We start from the raw sequence: 21,877 nt of genomic DNA, 5'->3' as shown, positions 1-21,877 counted from the left end.
TGGTAGGGCCCGTGAGACGGAAACCCCGCACACCCATGCCCGGCTAGTATCTAGATGATAACCCTAGAACCGCAGAAGATCTCGCGAGAGTAGTCATTTTAACCCAAACCATGATCTTTTTGTAACCCTAACCAAGTGTTTTTTTCGTGCATAAACCTAACCAGACCTTAATCTCAGGGTTATCACATCATAAAACATAATTAGTTTGAACAACGTGCACAATGAAGGAACAACTCGTATAAATCTCGCGAGAGTTTCGCAAATCTAGGGTAACCTAGACACGACCCCCAACCTTCTCCAGATTATTAAAAACATTCTCCAAAACTATCCCAACCCTCTCCAGACTATCTCAAACCTCAGCCATTTCATTGAGTGTCCTGGTGAGCGAAATCTCTACATATCATGACACAAGTCCTGCAGCAGTGTTTTTATAGTGAACTCTAAAAAGGTGAAATATTTGTATGGAGTCTGGTGACAATTATTGAAGGATTAATGAAGCTGCATCTGAATAAAAACAAAATCAAAAGAGGACTTTTTTTTCCTGTAAATCAGTGAAAACATACTTATACTCTGTAGGCTGTGGGACAACTGAAGGGATGGATAATTTGACAAACTGTGGGTGTAATCTGATTACTAATGATACCTTTTGTAGTTTGTGTCAGATTTTATCAGTATGTGACATCATCAGGCACAGGGGAGAGCAGAGATATTTTTTTAAAAAGTTTTAAAAAAAAGAAAAATAAACACATCTCATTCCCTCGGTTGTAACTCTCAAAGCACATATATACCCCAAAATATTGCCACAAGCCTCCTCTCTCCAAAAATGCAAATATATTTCCTATAGGAGTTATAGTTTTTGAGATCTAAACCTTAATTGATAGGGATCACACTGTCCGGGTCTCATTGACTGCAATATAAACTGCAGTTGGTCACTCCTGTTTCTTAGAGATAACAGATTCTCTCTTCCTTCAAACACTGGGTACAGATATTATAGATCCTCATCCTCAGCTAATCCTGCTGCCACTAATGATGTACAAATCAGTTTCTCCTCAGTAAAATGGGAACTTTCTCTTTACATATCAGGGTTAGTCTGTTTTCTCAGCGGTTTAAACTCTGTTCTCATGGTCATCCTCTCTATGAGATTACAAGGTTGTGGGTTTGATTGCTGCTCCTGGCACGACTGCTCTTCTTAAGGAAATGCAGACACAGAGACGCACAACTGGTTCCAATCAGCCGATTGAGTTTCTCTCTCTCTCTCTCTCCCTTTTAGCTGTTAGTACATTCAAACCCTCAGTGGCTTCAGGTTTCATTCACAGTTCAAAACCACTTCAGTCTCTCTCTCATACACACAAACACATACATAGAAAGACACACTACATACTGGCATGCACACACATACACACACACACACACACACACAAACCCCACTCCTTGACATCTTGTCTCCTCCCTTCAAATTAAGTTGTTTAGAAACGTGTTGGCTTATTTGAATACACTTCCCAGCATGCATTGCAGTGGTGTGAAAATTGTACAGAAAACCTTTTGTCTGGGACATTTACACGATGAAGGTTACAGTGTGTCTTTTTAAACACATGTGTCAGATCAAGATCTCTCTGATCAACATCAAAACAATTCAAACTATGATGAAGATAGATATGCATGTTACTCACTTGCTGCATACTGTTTTATATACCTCATGTTATGTCACCTGTAGATGGTGCTACCATATTGAAAGAAATTGGTGCCAAAGCAGCATCTTATAGCAGCAACAGCTGTTGGTATCATGACTGGATAGCAACACTAGCAGCTGGTACAGAGATCGTTCACTGTTATTCATTTGTTATTTCTATGTGTTTGTATCTCTTTTGTCAAAGTGGTGCGTTTATGTTAACTTATCTTTGTTCAGCTTGTTGTCCGTGTGTGTTTTTCTTAAGATTTTTATAAGTACATTGAGAGCCACTATGAGCCAGAGTCAAATTCCTTTTATGCATGAACATACTTGGCCAATAAAGCTGATTCTGATTCTGAAAATTGTTTTATTTGTGGTTTAGCGCATAAAAATTTCACTAAACTCTACAATTCTGCATGTGGGACTTAATTAAGATGAACTGTGGAGACATTAATTAATCATTAACAGGGCCTTCTAAACACTTCTTCATATGTTCCAGGATATACTAGTTTCCAGGAGACTGTGTAATCAAACTGATTTACCACTTTGAGAGCACTTTTATTTTCCACAAGCTACCAGAAAAACCTAAAGTGAGATATAGCAATAACTTTAATGATTATATTAGTAGCTAAATGGAGCTAATTATGGAGTTTCTGAATAAAACTGGTAGGAATGTTTGACTAAATTATAGATGATTCCTTCCTTCTTTTTATAATTACAGGAGAAGGAATATTTAATTGCCGTGCATGACATTTAAAGTAACAAAAAGAGACACTAGCAATGATACATTTAACAAAAAATGAGAGTACAAACACTGTTGAGTAACTGGATTTAATAGACTGTGGTGTCACTTTTTCTAAAAACATTTAAGACTTGTAAACAGATAATTCACATCTGACTGATTAAAGCCTGAGAATAAAGTGTTTCAGGCAGTTCTATAACTTTAATTTTAACTTTTTATATTATCCCTGTCCACTAAGTAATAATCACTAATTACTAATAATCCTTTTACTGCCTTTTAGGATTCAGGCTGCACAGAGATCTTGTTTCTTTCTTTACTCTGCTGATTCTGCGTCTGTTGAAACAATCACCAACTGATGAATTACAAACACATGCCGCAAGTGAAAAAGGTTATTTAATTCGCTCAATAACAAGCAACTTGCATGAAAGTTTTTGTAATAGTTCCAAAACATATTGTGGCAGAATTTAGGGGGAAAAGAACAGAACATTTGTTTTGCATTATAGTCCCATCATTGAGAAGTTGGAAACATCTGTGTGCTATTAGTGTTTGAAGGGAGGACATTTTCCTCCGTCTGTATGGTCTGTATCAAGCAGCTTTGCCTACGATTGTAAAAAGTATCTCGGCATGAAGGTTTTCAGGTGACTGGAGCTGGTTTCCTCCTGGAACTGATGTCTTGATGTCTGGATGTTTGTGTCGACTGCCAGCTGAGATGAAGCCAGAGTGAGATACTGTTTGCTATTTCTTGAAAGGTTTTCACAGTTGAAAATATTCATGTAAGGACATGCAGACATTAATCACAGTAGCAAGGCTGACCTGGGAGGAAACATGAGTGTTTTAGTTTTTGACCAGTTTTTTTTTTAACTAACTCAGGTCACTTTTACTTTAAATTATTTAAGCACTACAAACTTTAAATGTTTTACAATTTTGTGTCATGTTTTATTTCTATTTTATGTTTTTACTATTATAATCTGGTCCTGCGAGGACCAGTTTCTCATTTTGCCACATATGTATTCTTAGAATGACAAATAAATATGAATTTGAAATTAAAAAATGTTTGAAAATATTGCAAAATTCATAAAAATATCCACCTAAAATAGCCAGTATTTGCTGGTATAAATTGGTGCTGATGTTTCACCACTTTGCTCTGTGGGATCGATATGAATAAAGTAACAGCAAACATATATTTTAATACACCACAGCAAACACTTTAGCCATTTAAAACATGCAGTATATATGTACATTTCAAATGGACAACACTAATCATCTACTGTAAGTATATTTGATTTTTTACATAGCATACTTACATCATTTGTTGGAAGTTGTTGGGTGTTGTTCAGAAGCTTTTTAAAAAAAGTTTTTGTATCAAATTTTAGTAGAAAATATATAAAAGTTAAGATAGTGTCAGAAACAACTCCAGCCTAAGACATTCTGTGGTGTGTGGCAACATTTTTTGTCAGCCCGTCTGTGAAGTTTGAGTAAATGTCATAGCTCGTCTCAGAGGATGAGATGTTTTTCCTTGATAACGTTCATGTGTCTGGTCTCCATCACTCCTCTGATTGCTCCTCCTGGTATGTTGTAGTAGTGACAGAACTGTAAGGGTCCAGCACCATCTGAGCACAGCGCACTATGGTCACCAACAAGAAGAAGCAGAGGAGGAAGAAGAAGAAGAGGGCAAAACCGAGGTCCACATCCACATCAAACCTGGTAATGGGAAGCGCCGGTGGGTCCATGTTGACAAAATCCACAAAATCCAAGAAAAGATGTTTATCTACTCCTCAGCCTGTGTTTCACCAGTTTATTTCCCTCTTGATGGTTTATAACACCAAGGTAGTTCCATGAATGCTTGTAATTATTCCAAAAGGTATATTTATCCATATATCTTTGGACTCAGAGAATCCATTGTGTTTCTATCTGAACACTTCATCCATTTCTCTGTCTTGGTCTCTTTTTTTTGTCCGCTACCATTGACCCCTACTGTCCTCCTCCCAAAGATAAGGTAGATTGGTGGACACACGTAACCCCATTTGGCACCTGCGTCCCCCATGAATAGTTAATAAGGAGTTTGGTAACGATCAGGCCGTTCCTGAGATTAGAACACCCAGGCATCTCTCTGGTCTCTACAGGAGACAACACTTTAGCAGGAGTCACTGGATTCCTAGTTAGGTATGGACACAACGACAACAAAACAGACAAAAAAAAAGTTTTTCAAACTCTATAAAGCAAATGTGATGTGCAGATTAAGATGCTGCACCAATCAGTTCACTCTACACATGCATACAAAATTTGGTAAAGTTCCTGTTTTGCGGTTCAGAAGAGTTTTAGTAAATAAGACTAAAGGATGGTCAAGATGCAGGAAGGAAAAAGAAAAGGTTGGGGAAGGGAAAGAGGATAGGATGCCTTAGTGGTAATCCACTTGAGAGGGTTTGGAAACTGATCCTGACCAAAAAAATGCAGATTGCTTGTATTCTGATGCCACTACAGAGACACACACAAGTTAAGAGTAAAGTGACTCTATGCAAAGAACAGTGGATCCGAGTAAAAAGATGACATAAGAGAATAAATGTAGAAGAGAAATACGCCTATTTTATTTTATGTGTTGAAATTATACCAGAAAACAAGACTTACAGCATAAGACGTCACTCAAGTGCAATCCAAACTGGGCACAGCTGACACAGTAAACCTATCTTAGACCAGTACTAGCATTAATTCCATCCGTTTTCACCCCCAGGCTGTGAAAGAGAGGAGGGACGGACGAAGACGGAAACTGATCCAAAGACACACACACACACACACACATCTCTACGTCTTCACTGATGGACAGAGTGGGGAGAGAAAACAGATACAAGCCAATCAAAGCAGAGTTGGCTTTTGTTTCTTCACCAGTTAAGAACATAAAACTGTCTTGAGGAAATGAAGACATGCATGGATGTAACTGAAAACAGCCATGACTCTTGAATGAGTGTGATCAGTAAAGTGCACTGTCAAAACACCAATTAACAAGACTGACAGCACTGTATATATGACTTTGTGATTAAAGATTAAATTATACTGTGTTGACTGTACCTGCTTTGACCTTCAGTATTATACCTTAATAAGCAACAGTATGTTCATTTAAAAACATGGTCCAACTCCTTCATTTTTGACAATATAACAATTTAATACAAAAACCAAACATTTCTGTCTCTCGTTTAACATTTCATATACATATACAGTATATTTATATATTTGTGTTTCTATGACTGATAAAAGTTCACATCATTGAAAAAACCTGGATACTGAGCAACCAAAGAGGTTTTCAACAATAACAAAGACAACATAGTCACCAACATACCATCCTTTTGAAAATGGAAACTTGACAATTATCAACATGGGTTTACATACACCATAAGTGTGTTACACTCAGACAATAGACAATTGCAATAAAAAATGGGTCCAATTTAAACTAATTCCACACATTTAAAATAAAATATTTTTTAGAAGCATCATCTTTCATCCCACGACATTCTTCTATAATACAAACTGATTGTAAAACACAGGTTGTTGGATCGTGTTGGCAAAGACTCAGTCCAAATCCAAGTGTTTTGTCATAAACAAGAGGACAAAAACTATTTTTGGACATTCGCGCTAGCAGATCATCTTGCTTTTAGCTCTGTTTATTCCATTTTTATCCCGGATACCCTGATCAAACCGTTTAATACAATACCAAATCAGAAAAGGGCAATGGAAAAGTCAAAAGATCAAAAGTTTCAAATAACTATAACACATTACTTGGGAAATAATTCAATTATATCAAGCATTACTACCACGTATCTCCATTTTAAAATAACATTAATCAATGAAAACATTTATGACAACAATAAAGAATGGCTTTAAAAGTACACAATTCCTGCTTGTTAATTATTGCTGTGTGATTTCTTTTTTTTAATATTTATTTTTACAAAAAGGAGTACAAAACTCAACCCATACTTAGTACAGGGTAATGCAGGGCGACAGAAAGAAAAATATCAAGCAAGTCGGAAACCCTACAACTGTTAAAATTGATAATGATACTGCGGTATGCATCCATTTGACATACATACATACACACATGCATACTGTATATATGTACTGTATATGTAGGCAAAAGAAAAATAGATTGAATACATTTTCAAAGGGCACCTGGACAAACAGTTTGTAGCCATTATGACACTGTGTGTCTGTGCTGTTAAAGTACATCATTCAATGAACTTACATGTTCCTCAGAAGGGAAAAACAAAAGGATTAAATTTATAGGTGAAGCCACCAACGTACACAGAAAACTGTACTCAGTATAAATCTACATAATGTCGAAGCGCTCCATGAAAGCAGTGCTGACATGCAGAGACATGATCTAAAACCGTGAGTGAGGTTAGCACAGACAGTGGTGGTGGTGGTGGTGGTGGTGTGTGTGTGTGTGTGTGTGTGTGTGTGTGTGTGTGCAACAGCTGAGAATTTAAAACAAAAATCACCAAAGCTGTAAATCCCTGCAATTTCCTGAGAGTTTAAATAAACGATTGGAGTGATTAGTCTACATGCTATAGGGTAAAAACAGCAAAACACACTCTTCATCAATGCCTGAGAAAAACCAGGAATATAAGAGAATAAAAGGCCTTTGTGTTTGTGTGTCTGTGTGAATTCACTTCCTGTATGTTTACCAGAGTGTTTTTGTGCAGTCTATTCAAGTGTGATTGTGCGTTTTTATATATTTATATATAGATATATATATATATATTTATATATATATCACATATCTACAACATAGGTTGTTGAGCTTTGGGCAGTGCTAGCTAGAGAATCCTCTTACAATGGCTGGAATATTGTTAAAATAGTCCTCTCTTTTACTCAGTAGCAATTCCTTGATTTTCCTCCCCTTTATATCTGCAGTCAGATATTTCCCTCCGTCTTTAGCTGGCTTGTGGCAGTGCAATTTAAGCCATGCAAAGCAAAGGAAGAGTGCTACTCTCAGGAGCAGGAAAGGGCGAATGAAAAGAGGAGCAGGAGAGCTAAATATGAAGACAGACAGAGTTAAAAGTCAAGAAGACAAAGGGGTAGACCAGCAGAGAGGTCACTCGCTGAACGAAGGGTAGATGGGAATCTCAAAGTCATCGCTGTTGAAGTTGGCGGGCTGGTCCAGCATAGACAACACATCCTGAATCAGATAAGAGACACAAAGAGATGGGAGATTTATTTAAAGTGACAGAGAGAGGCAGGAAAGAAAAGCGTCTAGGAGAGAATGGGCTTTGAATCACTCACAGGGAACATGTCTTGCTGGTTGCCTTGAGCGTGAGGATGCTGTTCTGCGTTATTCTGCTGGCCTTGCCACTGAGGCCACACTGCCTCTGCTGCTCGAGACGGGAACTGTGCCGCAGACTGAGAGCCATCTGAGATAAAAGCACAGAGGGTTGAGAGGATGTTCCAGGATAACACAGATTCACACAAATAAGCACACGACCTACCATAACCATTGGTGTTTAGACTGGCACGCGCATTAATGGGCGGGTAGTTTGCACCGTTGTTCGGGGTTGGAGCAGCACCTGTGGGCATCTGGCCAAAAGAGGTGGAAGAGCCGCCTCCAAATCCTCCCACGGAAGCAAATGGTGGAGACATGGTCTTTGCTGCCTGAGGAGCCACCTGCTGTTTAGAAAAGGAAGAGTAAGTCCATTTACTGACCGATAGTTACGTAGAGTTGATGGTTAAATATGTGAATGTGATCAATTTAAAATGGCAAACAAATAAAGTTAGATGCATAAAAGCATCATATAAAAAGAACCTTATTTAAAAAAATACAGATAAAAACAAAATGAATCCTGTTGTGCGAGTTTACCTGGTTATTAAATTGTGGTCTAGCTCCTGGTACAGCTCCGGGCCCAGGCCATCCTCCTGCTGGTCCTCCATGGAGGGGGCTGCCAGTGCTGGCAGGGGTAACAGACTGTGGGGCTCCGTTCTGACGAGACATCTGAGCCAGCATCTGTCCCGCTGAGTGGGTTGGCTGTGCCATCTGCGGAGCCATGTTGACTGGCCTGCAGCAGAGAGCAAAGGGAGTGAGAGCTGTGTTACCTGGAAGTCATCTACTGGCAGATAATACTAATAAAATCTGACGGATTCCATGATCAAATATGGTAAGAACCAGGAGTGCCAGATTCATTTCAGAAGCGCGGGGGCCAAACCGTGTGTGTGTGTGCATGCGTGCATATTAAGGCCTTTTCATACTTTCCGCATTCAGCTGTGGACTTGCACGCGGACCACAGGCGCGTGCACAGTTCCATTCATACTTTTCAGAGGTCTGTGGACACAGACGCATTCCACATGTGCGCACTAGTAAACAGGATTGCAGCGTGATAACTTTGCAGAGTTGTGAGGATTACAAACCGCTGTGCAATGTTTTTCTGATCAGCCTTTAAACGCAATAATCTGTTACTCCAACTGGACTTGCTGGATCGTATTTCATTGTCTCACCGACACTTTAAACAAAACACACCCACACCAACACAGCCCCTTACTGTTGTACATAGGACTGTTTTTAGCAAGGGCGAAGTCCAAGTGCGTATGGAGTTTTAGGCTTATCTTAGACTTTCAGCTACTTAAAATAAAAATGTCCTGACAGCTCTGATGGAGCTCAGGATTCATCCATAACAGCTGCTTTATTACAAACAATCCCACCGTATAAACTTGAATCTGTGTGGAACAGCTGACCTCTTCATATACAGTCAATGGCCAGATCCTGACCGATCCAGTGTTAATGAAGTTACTGCAGCTGTGCCACGTGTATAAACGCACACATCACTCTCTCAATTTAAAGACGCACTTTTCGTTTCTGCTGCTGTGTGATGCTGCAGGTATTTAATAAAGTCAAAGGAAAGAATGTGACTCACAGCCAGCTGTGGGCAACAAACAAAACGTCAGTACTGCTGTTTCTACAACATCCACGATTACATTCAGTGACACCCGAATGACATTATATAAGATTCAGACATTAATCTAATACATCTCAGACCTGCCTGAGTCACATTAATAGCTGTAGCCTATTCTGATGGACATCTCAGTAGATTGTTATAGATGCAAAATACTAGAAAAGTAAAACAAGCAAAATACATGGAAGGTGGTTAGTGATTGTGTGTGCGCCTCTCTGCTAATTAAAGACATGCAATTTGAGGTTATTGTGCTCTCTGCAGTTTTCATAATGGACCAAAATGTGGAGAACAGCCTGAAACACTGGAAACCGCTCCACTCACTGTAAACAGTTACTTTACTGCCTGTATGCGTCTGGTTATGTGCAGCACCATATTTCTCCCCCTCCCCCTGTCGCTCCATGTTAAGTTCCACTCTGTTACATTAAAATACCAGCTCTGAGGAGCAGAAATAAGCGCAGCTCGGCTCAAACCATTTGAGGCTGGAGCAGTGGCAGCCCACAGGACCTACAGGACGGATCCGAAGCTTTGGCACTGCGCTCACAGCTGCTGTGTTTACTGTTGCTGTTGACATGAACATGAGCAAGACGCAGCAAGTTTTCTGTGATTCACAAAGAACCTGCTGCGTCTTTTTATCGGAAGTGTTGCAATATACGGGCATTTGAGGGAATACATTGATTCGCGACTTAAAAAGAATGTGGGAGGAGGGTAAAGTCTTCTTCCAGCACCACTGATAGGAACCCGGTTGAAACAAAATGGAAAATACTACTAATGCGAAAAAGAACAAGCAGCAAATAGGAAATGGTGTTTTCAGTCACCATAATGATTAAAGCTACTTTAAACATACGGTACAAACTTTACGGAATACATTTCGAAGGGATCCACTGCAGTTACTTAAAGCACATGTGGGAAACCGTTGTTCCCGTGAGTAGATGTTGCACATAAACTAACAGCATACAGAGAAAAAAAGAAAAAAAAAAGGGAGTGGCCCTGTTAGCTTTGATCCGATAGGCAAAACCTTCAGACATGCAAACCAGTTGGCAGGTTACATAAATGCGTCAGTTTATAAAGCTCTCACTACAGCGAGGAGTCATACAGTTTACAGTAGATTTTAATCCCTTTATCTCCAGATCTCAACTTAAGTACATTACAGACTGTGGAAAACCACTGTTATCCAGAATTAACATAACCTAATTAAAACACATCTTAAGATAACAGGATAAGCTACAAGCACTGATGAACACTTATTTCTGCTCTGTGCCATGTTGTTTCTGTAAAACATGACTAAACATGACTAACATGTTACTGAAACTGAACTTAACTGCCTGAAAAGGCCACAAGAGACAACAAATGTATTTCTATGTATTTCTATGTGTAATAAGCAATTTGAATTACTTCCGCCCTACAAATTTTGCTATATAAATAAAAATTTGATCGATAAACAGGACTATCTAGAAGTCTAGTAGCTTCACATCGCTCATTTAATGATGACCTCACAATGATTATGCATTACTTAATCTAATGAATTCCTCAAGTAAACCTTAGAGGTTTAAGATCAAATGCACACATATGTATACACATAAGACTTCCTACCTGTATGTGTCATTGGAGCGACCAGCGTTGAAGTTGTTGGCTTGAGGGTAGATCTGGGTGGGGGGAGTGGAGGTGGAGGGCATGCCCTTGGTCTGATCTGGGCCTTGGAAAAGGGAGGGGTAGAGCTCTGGCTTCTCAAGGCTCTTGCTGTGGTCCGGTCCTGCCGCTGTCACTGGCTGCACTGGCATCTGAGGACCGTGAAAAGTTATCAGGCAGGGCCAACACTTCCAAAAATTCTTCAAAACTGTTTAAGTGGTGAGAGGATTGTACTGACTCCAATCGTCATCATCTGAAAAATACAACTATTCTTTAAGGGCTCAGCGCACTTGAATCTGGTGTGTTTGTGTACCAAAGCTTTCAAACTGTTGTCAAATATGAGATCGCATTCAAACATCTGTATAGTCGCTACAATATAATGTGTTGATTTACACACATACATAATAGATGGTGGAGGCTGCGATCATGGTAGGAGAAGATAAGATTTCCAAGATACCCAAGTAGTAAACAAACATCAAGAAGAACCAAAAAAGCAACCAATCTCAATATTGTACATGAAAATGTGTCGAGGGGCGTAGAACCAGACAGGGCAAAAATGTTATGTTCAACTGACCCCCTGCACACACTGCACCAATTTCAAGTCTCGAGCTAATATGATTAATCAATTAGTCAACAAAAGATTAATAGACAACTATTTTGATACTTATTTTTTTAAACAAAAATGCCAAAAGTTCACTGCTAAAATGTAAATATTTGCTTGTTTTCTTATCTTTCCATCATAGTAAACTGAGTATGTTTGGGTTCTAGACTTAGTTTAGTTTGTTGGACAAAACAAGACACCTGAAGTCATCACGTTGGACTTTTTTTCCACTATTTGGAGATTACATAGACCAAACTTTTAATTGATTAATTGAAATAATAATCAGCAGCTGCAGCTTTAGTTATGTCAATTCTGTTTATATAGCCTAAAATATTTGTCTCTGAGGGCTTTACAATCTGTACCAGTGTTTCCTCTGTAATTGCAGAGGCCTGGTACTCCCTCCAGGCCAAAAAAATATTTTTTTAATGCCAAAAATAAGCCCTGAAGTTAGCGACAACGCGTTAGCCTAACCTGACAAGGCTCACTAAACCTTTAAGGTTAGGGTTAAGTTTTTTTTTTATGATCCTTGCACACCAGTATATACCGATATATATCCAGACTTGATGAGGAAAAATGTTCTCACCCCTGCATTCTGTAAACACACCATCAGTAGCTGATTGGACGGGACCGTGTGCAATGCATTCTGGTTGTTGTAGGATTCCTCCCTAAGAGCGATATGGGCAATCTACAGCCTTTTTCCTAAGTTTTCTCTAGTCATAGGGCACCAATTTCAAGAATAATTGCACATTTCTACTACATAGGTGACCTACTTTTAAGAAATCATCATTTACACGGTAGAAGTGACATTTTTTTTCGGAAAATGAAAGATGGGAATCAATTTCACTATTTATCACGTGACTGGGACAGAACAGGAAAAAAAGTCAATAGGAGCAGAGCCAGACAGGAGTATTAACAACAGGTCAGTTTTTTAAGATATAGATGTATAGATAGATATGTAGAGTTCTAATATGAATAAAAATCATTTTCTTTATTTTGAACATAATGCTAGTTGTTCTGTTCTCTCCTTTTATTCTCTCCTGTCTGCTCTGGCAGACTAGATGCTGACATTTTTTTCGGGTATCCTGTGGGTCACAGGATTCCAGTGTGATTCCTGCGAAACAGGAAGGGACAGTATTTTCGTGGGAGTGAGATAGGACAGTAGTGAAAATCAACTCCTGTGTCACCCTCTCATTCACAGCAGTGAATTCCCCTTTAATACCTCCATGGAATATATACATATATTTACTGGATTAATTAGTGGTATGTATCCCCTACAGTGATTGTTTATCTTTCACTTCTGATTCACTTTTCATTCCTGGCACGAGGGACAATGTAACTAATCTGACAGTTTAGTGAATCCATTAATTTTCAGTCTAAGTATTGTTTGTGGTATCTAAGCTTTTTCTGATTTGAAAAAGGCTAACTCTTGTCTTCACTCCTTATCTTTTAGTGTCTTTAGTTTGCAACACAATTGCACACCTACACACGTCAGGTTAAAGGAATAAGTGTGGTAACTGAAGAGTTTTCAGGCAGAGAGGAAGTTGTGATACAGAAACTCTTTCTTGCGGCCAAAGTATCAACATCCTGCTACTGTTTTCCATAAGAAGAGCCGGGGGCGTACTCATACGGTTTCCAGCGCCAAGAGTTGCTCATAGTGATGAAATTCTAAGAAAATTCTTTGAATTGTGACGTCTTCTACGAATTTCCCCTCAGAGTTAAGACTAGATCCTGTTAAAGATAAAAGTTATTCACAAAGCATCTTAGCCCTTCAGAGAGCTCCTAAGGTGAAAAACAGTTAAGAGTAGGGAGGAGGACTTTTAAGAGGCTTAAGAGTTTCTTAAGCAGAGGAGAAGATCGCGGAAAGACAAAGAGGAAGGAGAAATACTCTCCAAGCGCTGAATGACAGTGAGTTAATGAAACGCTACAGATGAGATCTTGCAGGGATAATGTTTGTGGTTGATCTCATTAAACACTCACATCTCCCACACAACACAAGAACGCTATAATACCAAAAATGAAAGTGATCAAAACATTAAGATATTTGGCAACTGGAAAAATTTGGAATTGAAATTGAAAAAAAAGAAGATTTACATGTCAACCAACGCTGCTACTTATAGACTGACAAGCAACCACAGTACTAAAATTACTAGCATGGAAAATAAATGTAAGAAAATAAATATACTAACTACCACCTGTGAAAAGGCTACTGCACAAGTAGGCCTGTGATTACAAACATTTCATAAGCTACTGTTAAAAGTATGGCTCACAATTTATTCAACAGAAATCTTCATTGCATAAAATAGTATTTATAATTACACCATGTCTTAATAGAGACTAAATTCTATGATTAGTCGTACAGATTTCGCTGTCAACTCTATGCTCATTATCATTAAGAGTGCATTTTTCTTTCTTTTTTGGATCAACCAACCGCAACTTATGAAAGAATGAGTCATACATGCAATGGGGTCAACCACACCTCCTCACTACGATAGAGTCAGAGCTGCTCTGAGAATTTTCCTGACTAGGACTTCTTGCTATAATTTTTTAGGCTAAGTTAGGAGCTCTCAATAGTTTTCTCAGAATGTTTGTGAATACAGTCCCTGATCATTTGCAACAGAAAGAGACCCAAGTGAAACAGGACAGAGTCTATGGTTCAATCAAACTGAACCGGTACATTCATGTGCCCACACATGTGCATGTCCTCACCTGTGAGAGGGTGATTGGTCCTGCCTCGTACAGAGAAGAGTCTCGTGCTCCACCTCCATCCAGCTCCGCCTGCTGCTGCTGCTGCAGCTGCCTAGAAAAGGAAGAGAGGCGAGAGAGTGTTGATTGGAAGTAGGTTTAAAATAGCCTCATTTCCATTTCCATGCCCTCCACTGTTGAGTGAGAAATCCAAAACACCTGCTGACAAAGTAGTATTCAACCCGCCACCGATCACCATGGCAACATAAAAGAGGAATGAGGACAAAAGAGGAAGGGTGTGAAACGCTTCAGCTGAGAGTCTGTTATAGGAATACATACTGTATATACCACTAACATGCTACACCACCTGGGCTGTGTGTTAAAAGTATGCATATTTACAACCAACCCATAAGAGACCAACAATTAGACATGCTTCTTAGAAGACAACAGCACTATTATTCCAACACTACAGGGAAAAAAAGAAGAAAGTAAGAAATAAAACAAGAGGACTGTAGCTTGCTGGAAACAGTAGTAGTCTCCCATGAAGAAGCAGCCCCCGTTCTCCCATGCAGGGGGAGGATAGTCAGGTCAGGCCTGGTCTCACCTGGTGGCCACCTGCCCCGGGCTGAGCACCACAGGAGGGCCGTTTGGGCTGCCCTGACCCAGGGAGGGGGGCAGCGACCCCCCTGGGGAGGAGATGGGGGTGAGGGGATCCTGAGTTGAGTTTCTACTGCCCCACAATCAGAGATGGATGCAGAGGAGAGGTGATCAGGGAGACAGTAATCAGTTGTGTTTTTTTGTTTTTTTTTTAAAAAGGGGTTGTGGTGAGGGTGTGAGAGGAACTTGATGGTGGTGGGTGAGCATTCAGACAGAGAGATCTTTCACAACAGCCACATTTCAAAACGTCAATGGTTTCATTATGTGCTGTATTTGATTGTGTAATCGTGTTACATAATCACCAGTATTGGTAAAAATCAGTCTTGAATGTGTGACTCACTTGACATTGACATTGGTACAGATGATATACTCGATCTCCTCTGAAAACGGGTTCTGGAAGGTGAAGGAGCTGGTTCTCATCCAGATCCATTCTCGTGATTTGGAGCGGAACCGGAACATCACAGACAGAACCTGGCCCTTCAGCTTCACCACCTGCCGACACAAGGCCCACATGCTCAGCAGTAATACTAATGTGCTCTCATAATCTATGAGAAATATGTTTATATGAACACAGGCTGACAACTGACAGAACATCTCCGTACAGCATAAAACTTAGCTTGCAAGGCAGCTTGATTTGCGAGATCGAGACATCACGCGAGAATGCATCTTATCAGGCTTCAAGTTTTGCGCTTGTGTCTGAACCACCGGCGGGTTGGACCAATCCGTGTCCTATGCGGATTTTTGCACGATCATGAATGTGATCTCATGACTTCAGCTGCCTCGCAAGGTAAGACGGTGACATCCAATCACCTGCCGAATATTTTTTGAAAATGTCTACTGTTTTCCAAACAGTTTCCCAGTGTGACTTCTCAGATGGTTCTGTGTAACAAACCATCTGGCGTGTCAGGTTAGCATAAAACGGCTTTCAGCAGGTGTCCCGACTCCTTGCAAGACACAGAAACATCTTTGTTTTCTTTTTCCACTGCAGCACAACTAAACTATTTCAGTAATAGTTACGGCCAATGAGCCATTATTGGATGTTTACATTTTTCAAAATTAAAGACCAAAATGTAATTTTCTACCTTTCTTTATTTTCTGCTGTACCAAAAACATACCAAACCATGACCCCATGATTGAGGTACATACCAAACTGAATTTTGTGTACCATTACACCCTTAATATTATAGAATAATACAGCCTGCCACTTCTTGTAAAATAAACAGTAGAATAAAGCATCATCAAGGCTGACAACATAATGCAATGTATATAAACTCCACGATTCTCTTTTCTTTCATTTCAGTGCACTACTGTCACAGTAAAACTTTCCCATGCTGTCATACATATGTACACATGTAAAAAGTTGATATGAAACCTGGCCGTGTATATATAGAATGGCCCCAAGAAACCATCTTCCCCAGGAGAAATATAGCTGGGAAAATTAGGTTTATCTAATCCACAGAGATAAACAGAAGTGAAAATTAGTCTTCAAACAGCTGCATACATTCGGACAGCCCTACCTGCTGGAAGCTGTCTCTCAGTAAGCCTTGGTCTTCTGGGTGAGCGAGCTCTAGAATATTCTTCCCCAATAATTCCTGTAACACACAGCAGATAATACAACCTCCTTTAGCTTGTAAGACATTAACACCAACTTCTGGCACAAAGCCTGTTAGAGGACGCTGTCTGGTCAGCATTAATGTGTCCGATGTGTCTGGCAGCTGGCCCTGACATCTCCACCAGCTGTGAGGTTTACCTGGGGCTGGTAGCCGACAGCAGCCATGCAGCGGTGGTCGACAAAGGTGAACATGCCCTGGCAGTTATGGCGTGAGATGAACTCCACTGGAACACTGATACTGTTCATGTCTGTGTCACCTGGGCAACAAGTCACCTGAAGAGAAAATATAAAGACAAAACCCTATTTTTGGCAAAAATACAATACTCTGCAAAAGAAATACACAGTCTATCAACATGATTTTTAATGGGTCAAACAAACAAAAAACTTCTTTACAGTTTTACAGATTCTTTACAGTCACACTGCATATTTTCAAATGTTACTTTTTCAACTTAATATGGTTATATTTATGGCAGCACACTTTGTAAAAGTCATGAATATTATCAATGTTTTACAACCAACAGGCAAAAATGATTTCAAAACACAATGTAACAGTGCAAACAACAGACGTAATCTACTTCAGATAAGACTGTGGAGTGCAACCATAAAATACTGTATTGCAGTAGATATACACTTTCAACAGAATACATGTCTCCACTGTCACCAGTAAAGGTGGATTGTTGATATATGACTCAACAATTGTGAAGAATTTGCAAGTAAAGTGAAATGATCCATACCAAACGTTACATTTTCATATTTAACTTTTTCTCCCTTGTATCAATTTCATAGTACTCAATAAAGAACTTGGATGATGAAATGATTTGTCATTCTTTGGTGCGTCAGAGCAAAATACTGATGTGGAGACCTCTACACACAAAACATCTGTCATACCTGTAATCTCCCAATGGCAACTAGACAGTAGCGACTCTGAGTGTTGTCTGCTTCATGATCCGTTAACGATACTCCTATAATACAAACACGCAAAAACTATGTCAGCATGGGCCACAGAGTATAACTTGTGAAAATGGAATTAAGAAATTTGGCATCCTACACAGGTCCTAGCCATATTATGAAACAAAGTTGTCTGTGTCAATGTTCTTGAAATAAACAAAATTATTAGTTTTACCTGCAGGGGGCCAGGACTTTATGTATCCTGTACAGTGAACCACTACGTACTGGGGTTCTCCTTCCTTTGCTGTACCCAAACCATTCCTAAGGTGAAGGAGAAATGGTAAAATACACCATAAAAATCAGCCATGTTATGGATGCAATGACCAAATTACATATGTCTTATAGCTACTGGGCTACTCCAGTAGCAATAAGACATTTTCTAGGCAGTAATCTGGCTACATTAAAACAAACGTGAAAAATGTAAGAAGAACTTAATGGTTTTAGTTACCTGTTTCTATTCCTAAGGAAGTTCAGTCTGTTCATCGACAACGGTTCCACCGGACATGTGCCACACCTGCAAACATAACCAGGCCATCACATGAACAGTTTATGCATCCAGGTACACGCATCAATAAACGTAAATAATGAACTGGACAGTTAACTACACAAAGTCGCACCTCATTCTGCAGATGAAAGAACGACGAGCTCCCATAGTCATTCTGGCTGAGGACTGCTGGCTTTCCTTCTTCACTGTTCCTGTCTTCAAATCCAACATCCTCCCTTTATAGGTCAACAAGAGATGGAGTTGAATCAGTCATGGGTGTACAAAGGTGCACATGTGACAACAGTTTTTCATATTTACAAAGTGGACACACCTTTATACGTTAACAGGTAATATACAAACCCAATTTGTGCATATGATTTATACCTGTGTTGTTATTCTCAGCTGTAGAGAGCTGCTCCCTCAGTTTTTCTGTGTCATCTGGGTGGAGCTGATCGTAAAGGGAGGAGCCGAGCCATTCAGACTGAGACTGGTTGAGGACAGGTGTCAGAGAGTCGGAGACGTAAACAATGCGGCCGGTCTCACATGACACCACGAACAGGAAGCCATCAGCTGCCTCCAGGATGAGGTGCTTCAGCTCCTGCAGACAGATAACATCAAAGTCAGGCTAAGCAGAGAGCATAAGAGGTCTGTCATGGAACATGAATCTCAAAAGTCATTTTTCCTTTTTTGCCATTTCCCCCCCTTTTCTCCAAAGTTAGAATACCTGATTCTTTATGCTCCTTGGTCTTTGTAACTGCTAACTACACTGTAGTGGCTCACTTACAGCCAATGCATGTTCACAAATTTTGTTTTTGAACAATCTACCGGCTGATTGTGGATCTAGAAGAAAGGGTAGCAGTTGTGTGGAGAAAGAACGTCTTGACATACAAAGCTAGATTACACCATAAATAGTGAAAGAAAATAGCGACTGACCCTTAGCTACTTAAGTGTCAAAAATAAAAAGGTGATACTTTCACTCTTTCACTTGATTTCTACTAAGCACAGATAAGTATTGTGTTACCTTCACAGCGACTGGGAGGCCTAGATACTGAACATGTCTTACTAGAGTTGGTGTGAATTCTAGACATTCAGATTTGATGGCAAAAAAAAAAAAAAAAATTAACACGTGAGCCTCTCTCATTTTATACACTTTTCTCAGTTGCTCATACCTGGTCAGTGAGAAACGAAGGCTTGTATGACCCATCTGCATTGGTGTTTCCACTCCCCCTCAGAGACTTCATGTGGGACACAGCCATTCGTAGAATGGTTAGTTTGTCCGGTTTCCGTGCTAGTGCGCTGCATGTGGGCACCATGTCTGACAATTCTGTGATGTAGGCAGTCATCTTGTTCCGCCTCCGCCTCTCAATCTCACTGTGGTTCTCCCTGAAGTGAGGGAGCGAGGGAGGGAAGCAGAGGTGGAGAGGATAGGAGGGATCGAGATGGGGGAAAAAGACGGGCAGGTGGACAACATGGAGTAGAGTTTAGAGTTAATGTTGCAATGTAAGTATGCCAATCGGGAAGAAGAGGTGGGAATGAGAGAGGGTGAGAGAAATAATGGACGCACAAAACAATAACTTGTAGTCAATGATCTGTCAAAATGATAGTGAAAAAGCAAGAGAATCTGGTCTTTCAAGGCCAGTCGGAGTGACAAAAGAGAGCAAGTGCAGAAAGAGAAAGACCCTTCAGATAACCTGAGAGGGGGGAGAGAAAAGAGACAGAGAGGACAGTTGCTCAAGAGGAAGGGATTACCAAAGTCAAGTCTCCGACTCACACACGGCATAGCGGTTAGTGACACATAACACAGTGGTGGGTTGAGAGAGACAACCGGCTGCCTTGGTCAAAGAAGCATAACATTCTCACAGGCACCAAAACAGACGCATAGAGCGGTGAAATATACCGGTAATTTTGTGCGGGTCAAAATGACAATGTGCTGGGGTCCCAGCAGGACAGGATAGTATTTGATCAGTGCATTCAATATTGATATGAATACAAGCAGGAGAGGGAGCCTTCCACAGTGGTACAAGGCCATACCTGGCTAGTTTTTCCTTATCTGCAAAACTTTGATCTTCTTCCAAAAACCTGGAAATGAAACCAACCCACTAAAACACAGACCCAAAAATCACTACCGAAATAAAAAAAGGAGTGTGAAGGGAAAAAAAAAAAACTTTGAAAGGAGAGGGAGAGCAGCATAGGCTAACCGTTGCATCAACGATATTGCTCCCCTACACATATTTCTCTTAATTCATCCATTCATCCTCCTACCTGGCAAAGCGCTCTTTGTCATTGGAGCCTCCTGTTTCATCGTCACACCTGAGGAAACACAAGACAACACATGGCTCGTTATCTCAGCAGCACTGACAATTCAAAACACTTGATATCGCACCTGATATTGCTTTATGAAACAGCTTGTGACAAATGTTACCTGAACAACTTGCTTCCTTCATCATCATCGAAATCTGGCCTGCAATATGAAGAAGAGAAACACATGAGTACCTTCACACGATAACTCTCCTACGGTCAAAACAAAACTACACCAGTCAGCAAACACAAAACAACATACGACATATTAGCACGAAATTCATCAACCACACACACACTTACGCTGCTCGTCTTTTGTTGGTCCCTTTTGGTGCAACGGCCCCGCCACTTGCTTGGGTCCCACTCGCCCCCATACCCAGGTTTGGGTCTGGTAACTCTATTTATAACAGAGAGAGACAGAGACGTAATGTAGCGGTGGTGACAGGTGATTTCCTACAGCAAAAAGAAACTAAACTATAGTCAACAGACACCAAATCTGCGGTAACGCACACGGCAGACGTTAGTTTCACTTCAGACCCCACGTTATAAGCCTGTAGCTAGATGTTAATTATATAAAAAGTATTCTTTATTTGACTTTGAAGGATGTATAGATCAGACAAGCACGACACTGAGCTAACATTAAAAAAACTGCAAGCATAACAGAAACAAATAAAGCGAGCCAGTCAACCGCAACTTGGCAGTCAGCTAACTTAAATTTAATTTCTTACCAAAACGTCATTTGGGCAAGCAAAAAAATATTACAAAAGAGCTGCCTAACTTATTAACCAGGCTGATTTAGCCTCTGTGAGCTGGCTACCACTTATGCAACCAGTTAGCCCTGCTGTGGCATTAGCTGCGCTGCTAAGCTAAGTTAGCTGCTGCTGTCACGCTATCTTTAGGAAAGTGTCCGCTTTAACTTCACGACAGAAAACGCTCACAAAATGTCGTCAGCTGCATAGTGCTATGCGAGAACATTATCACTGTGACTTTTTGAGGTACTTTACCTGGGTTTGAAGATGACATGTCCGTCTGGAATAACATAAACAAACTACTTCGGCTGCGGGAAAAAAAATATCCTCGAACCCCCTCCCCCTTGCTAGCTAGCTAGATGCTAACCAGCTCCCTGACAATTTCCTCGCGTATGCGCCTTTACTTCGCGTAATAAAAGCCCAACTCCATGACCAGTACTACTCCAGAGCGACCAGAGGGTTTAAAAACAGTCAGAAATAACGGGTTATCTTCTTCAGAGCCCCCCCTTTTCCTGTTTTCTCCCGGTTTAAACCCCCCTTTCTGTTTAAGATGGCGTTTCAGGTTAGCAGAGCTCAGGCTGTCTACAGTGTTTTCATGCTATTGGACATCAAGTCAGATACAAGTGACGTGAAATGTTGGGAAATCCATGTTTTGCTCCGCCCAGCCAGCAGAGGGTCAGCAGGTTTGAACAGTTAAAGGACGGGTTCACAATTTTTCAAGGCTGTCCTAAAACAGCAGTCGGGTGCCCAAAATGAACATTGAAATAGATTTTTCTTGCCATTATCATTCCTTGTGTTCATATTGGCCATTAGAAGATCCCTTCATAATGTATTTACAATATGAATGATGGAGACCAAAATCCACAAGCCTCATTTTGTG

The 21,877-nt window shown here is 40.2% G+C and overlaps 2 protein-coding genes across 5 annotated transcripts; both read right to left on the bottom strand.

The window, feature by feature from the left end:
• Window positions 1–3,449: 3,449 nt before the first annotated feature.
• On the bottom strand, window positions 3,450–5,472 carry LOC122986974 (cortexin domain-containing 1-like). Its single transcript, XM_044358538.1, has one exon. It carries the CDS (start codon window positions 4,139–4,141, stop codon window positions 3,956–3,958), a length of 186 nt encoding a protein of 61 aa, XP_044214473.1. The 5' UTR covers window positions 4,142–5,472; the 3' UTR covers window positions 3,450–3,955.
• Window positions 5,473–5,543: 71 nt separating this feature from the next.
• On the bottom strand, window positions 5,544–21,621 carry arnt (aryl hydrocarbon receptor nuclear translocator). Of its 4 annotated transcripts, none has more exons than XM_044358535.1 (20): window positions 21,253–21,621; window positions 20,552–20,645; window positions 20,373–20,411; window positions 20,213–20,260; window positions 19,120–19,333; window positions 18,335–18,548; window positions 18,084–18,186; window positions 17,915–17,980; window positions 17,642–17,727; window positions 17,407–17,480; window positions 16,657–16,791; window positions 16,424–16,498; window positions 15,247–15,398; window positions 14,854–14,976; window positions 14,274–14,364; window positions 10,931–11,118; window positions 8,254–8,449; window positions 7,886–8,060; window positions 7,683–7,810; window positions 5,544–7,578 (listed from the first exon to the last, which is right to left on the bottom strand). In XM_044358535.1, exons 1-20 carry the CDS (start codon window positions 21,287–21,289, stop codon window positions 7,495–7,497), a joined length of 2,322 nt encoding a protein of 773 aa, XP_044214470.1. In that variant the 5' UTR covers window positions 21,290–21,621; the 3' UTR covers window positions 5,544–7,494. The 4 variants fall into 4 exon arrangements, with proteins under 4 accessions (XP_044214470.1, XP_044214468.1, XP_044214472.1 ...); XM_044358533.1 differs by having other exon boundaries at window positions 7,886–8,063; window positions 21,253–21,620; XM_044358537.1 differs by lacking the exon at window positions 14,854–14,976 and having other exon boundaries at window positions 21,253–21,620.
• Window positions 21,622–21,877: the final 256 nt, after the last annotated feature.

The sequence above is a fragment of the Thunnus albacares genome, chromosome 8, assembly GCF_914725855.1.
Source record: "Thunnus albacares chromosome 8, fThuAlb1.1, whole genome shotgun sequence".
NCBI lineage: Eukaryota > Metazoa > Chordata > Actinopteri > Scombriformes > Scombridae > Thunnus > Thunnus albacares.
This window is presented reverse-complemented; position numbering and strand designations above follow the sequence as displayed.

Bases quoted from the DNA above. Each gene is read 5' to 3' on its own strand.
- arnt (XM_044358533.1), bottom strand. From the start codon at position 21,289: ATGTTATTCCAGACGGACATGTCATCTTCAAACCCAG. The intron at 18,549-19,119 runs GTATGAGCAACT...ATCTGTCTGCAG, and splicing joins CTTCGTTTCTCACTGACCAG to GAGCTGAAGCACCTCATCCT. The intron at 8,450-10,930 runs GTAGGAAGTCTT...TCTCTGCTGCAG, and splicing joins CGCTCCAATGACACATACAG to GCCAGTCAACATGGCTCCGC.
- LOC122986974 (XM_044358538.1), bottom strand. From the start codon at position 4,141: ATGGACCCACCGGCGCTTCCCATTACCAGGTTTGATGTGGATGTGGAC.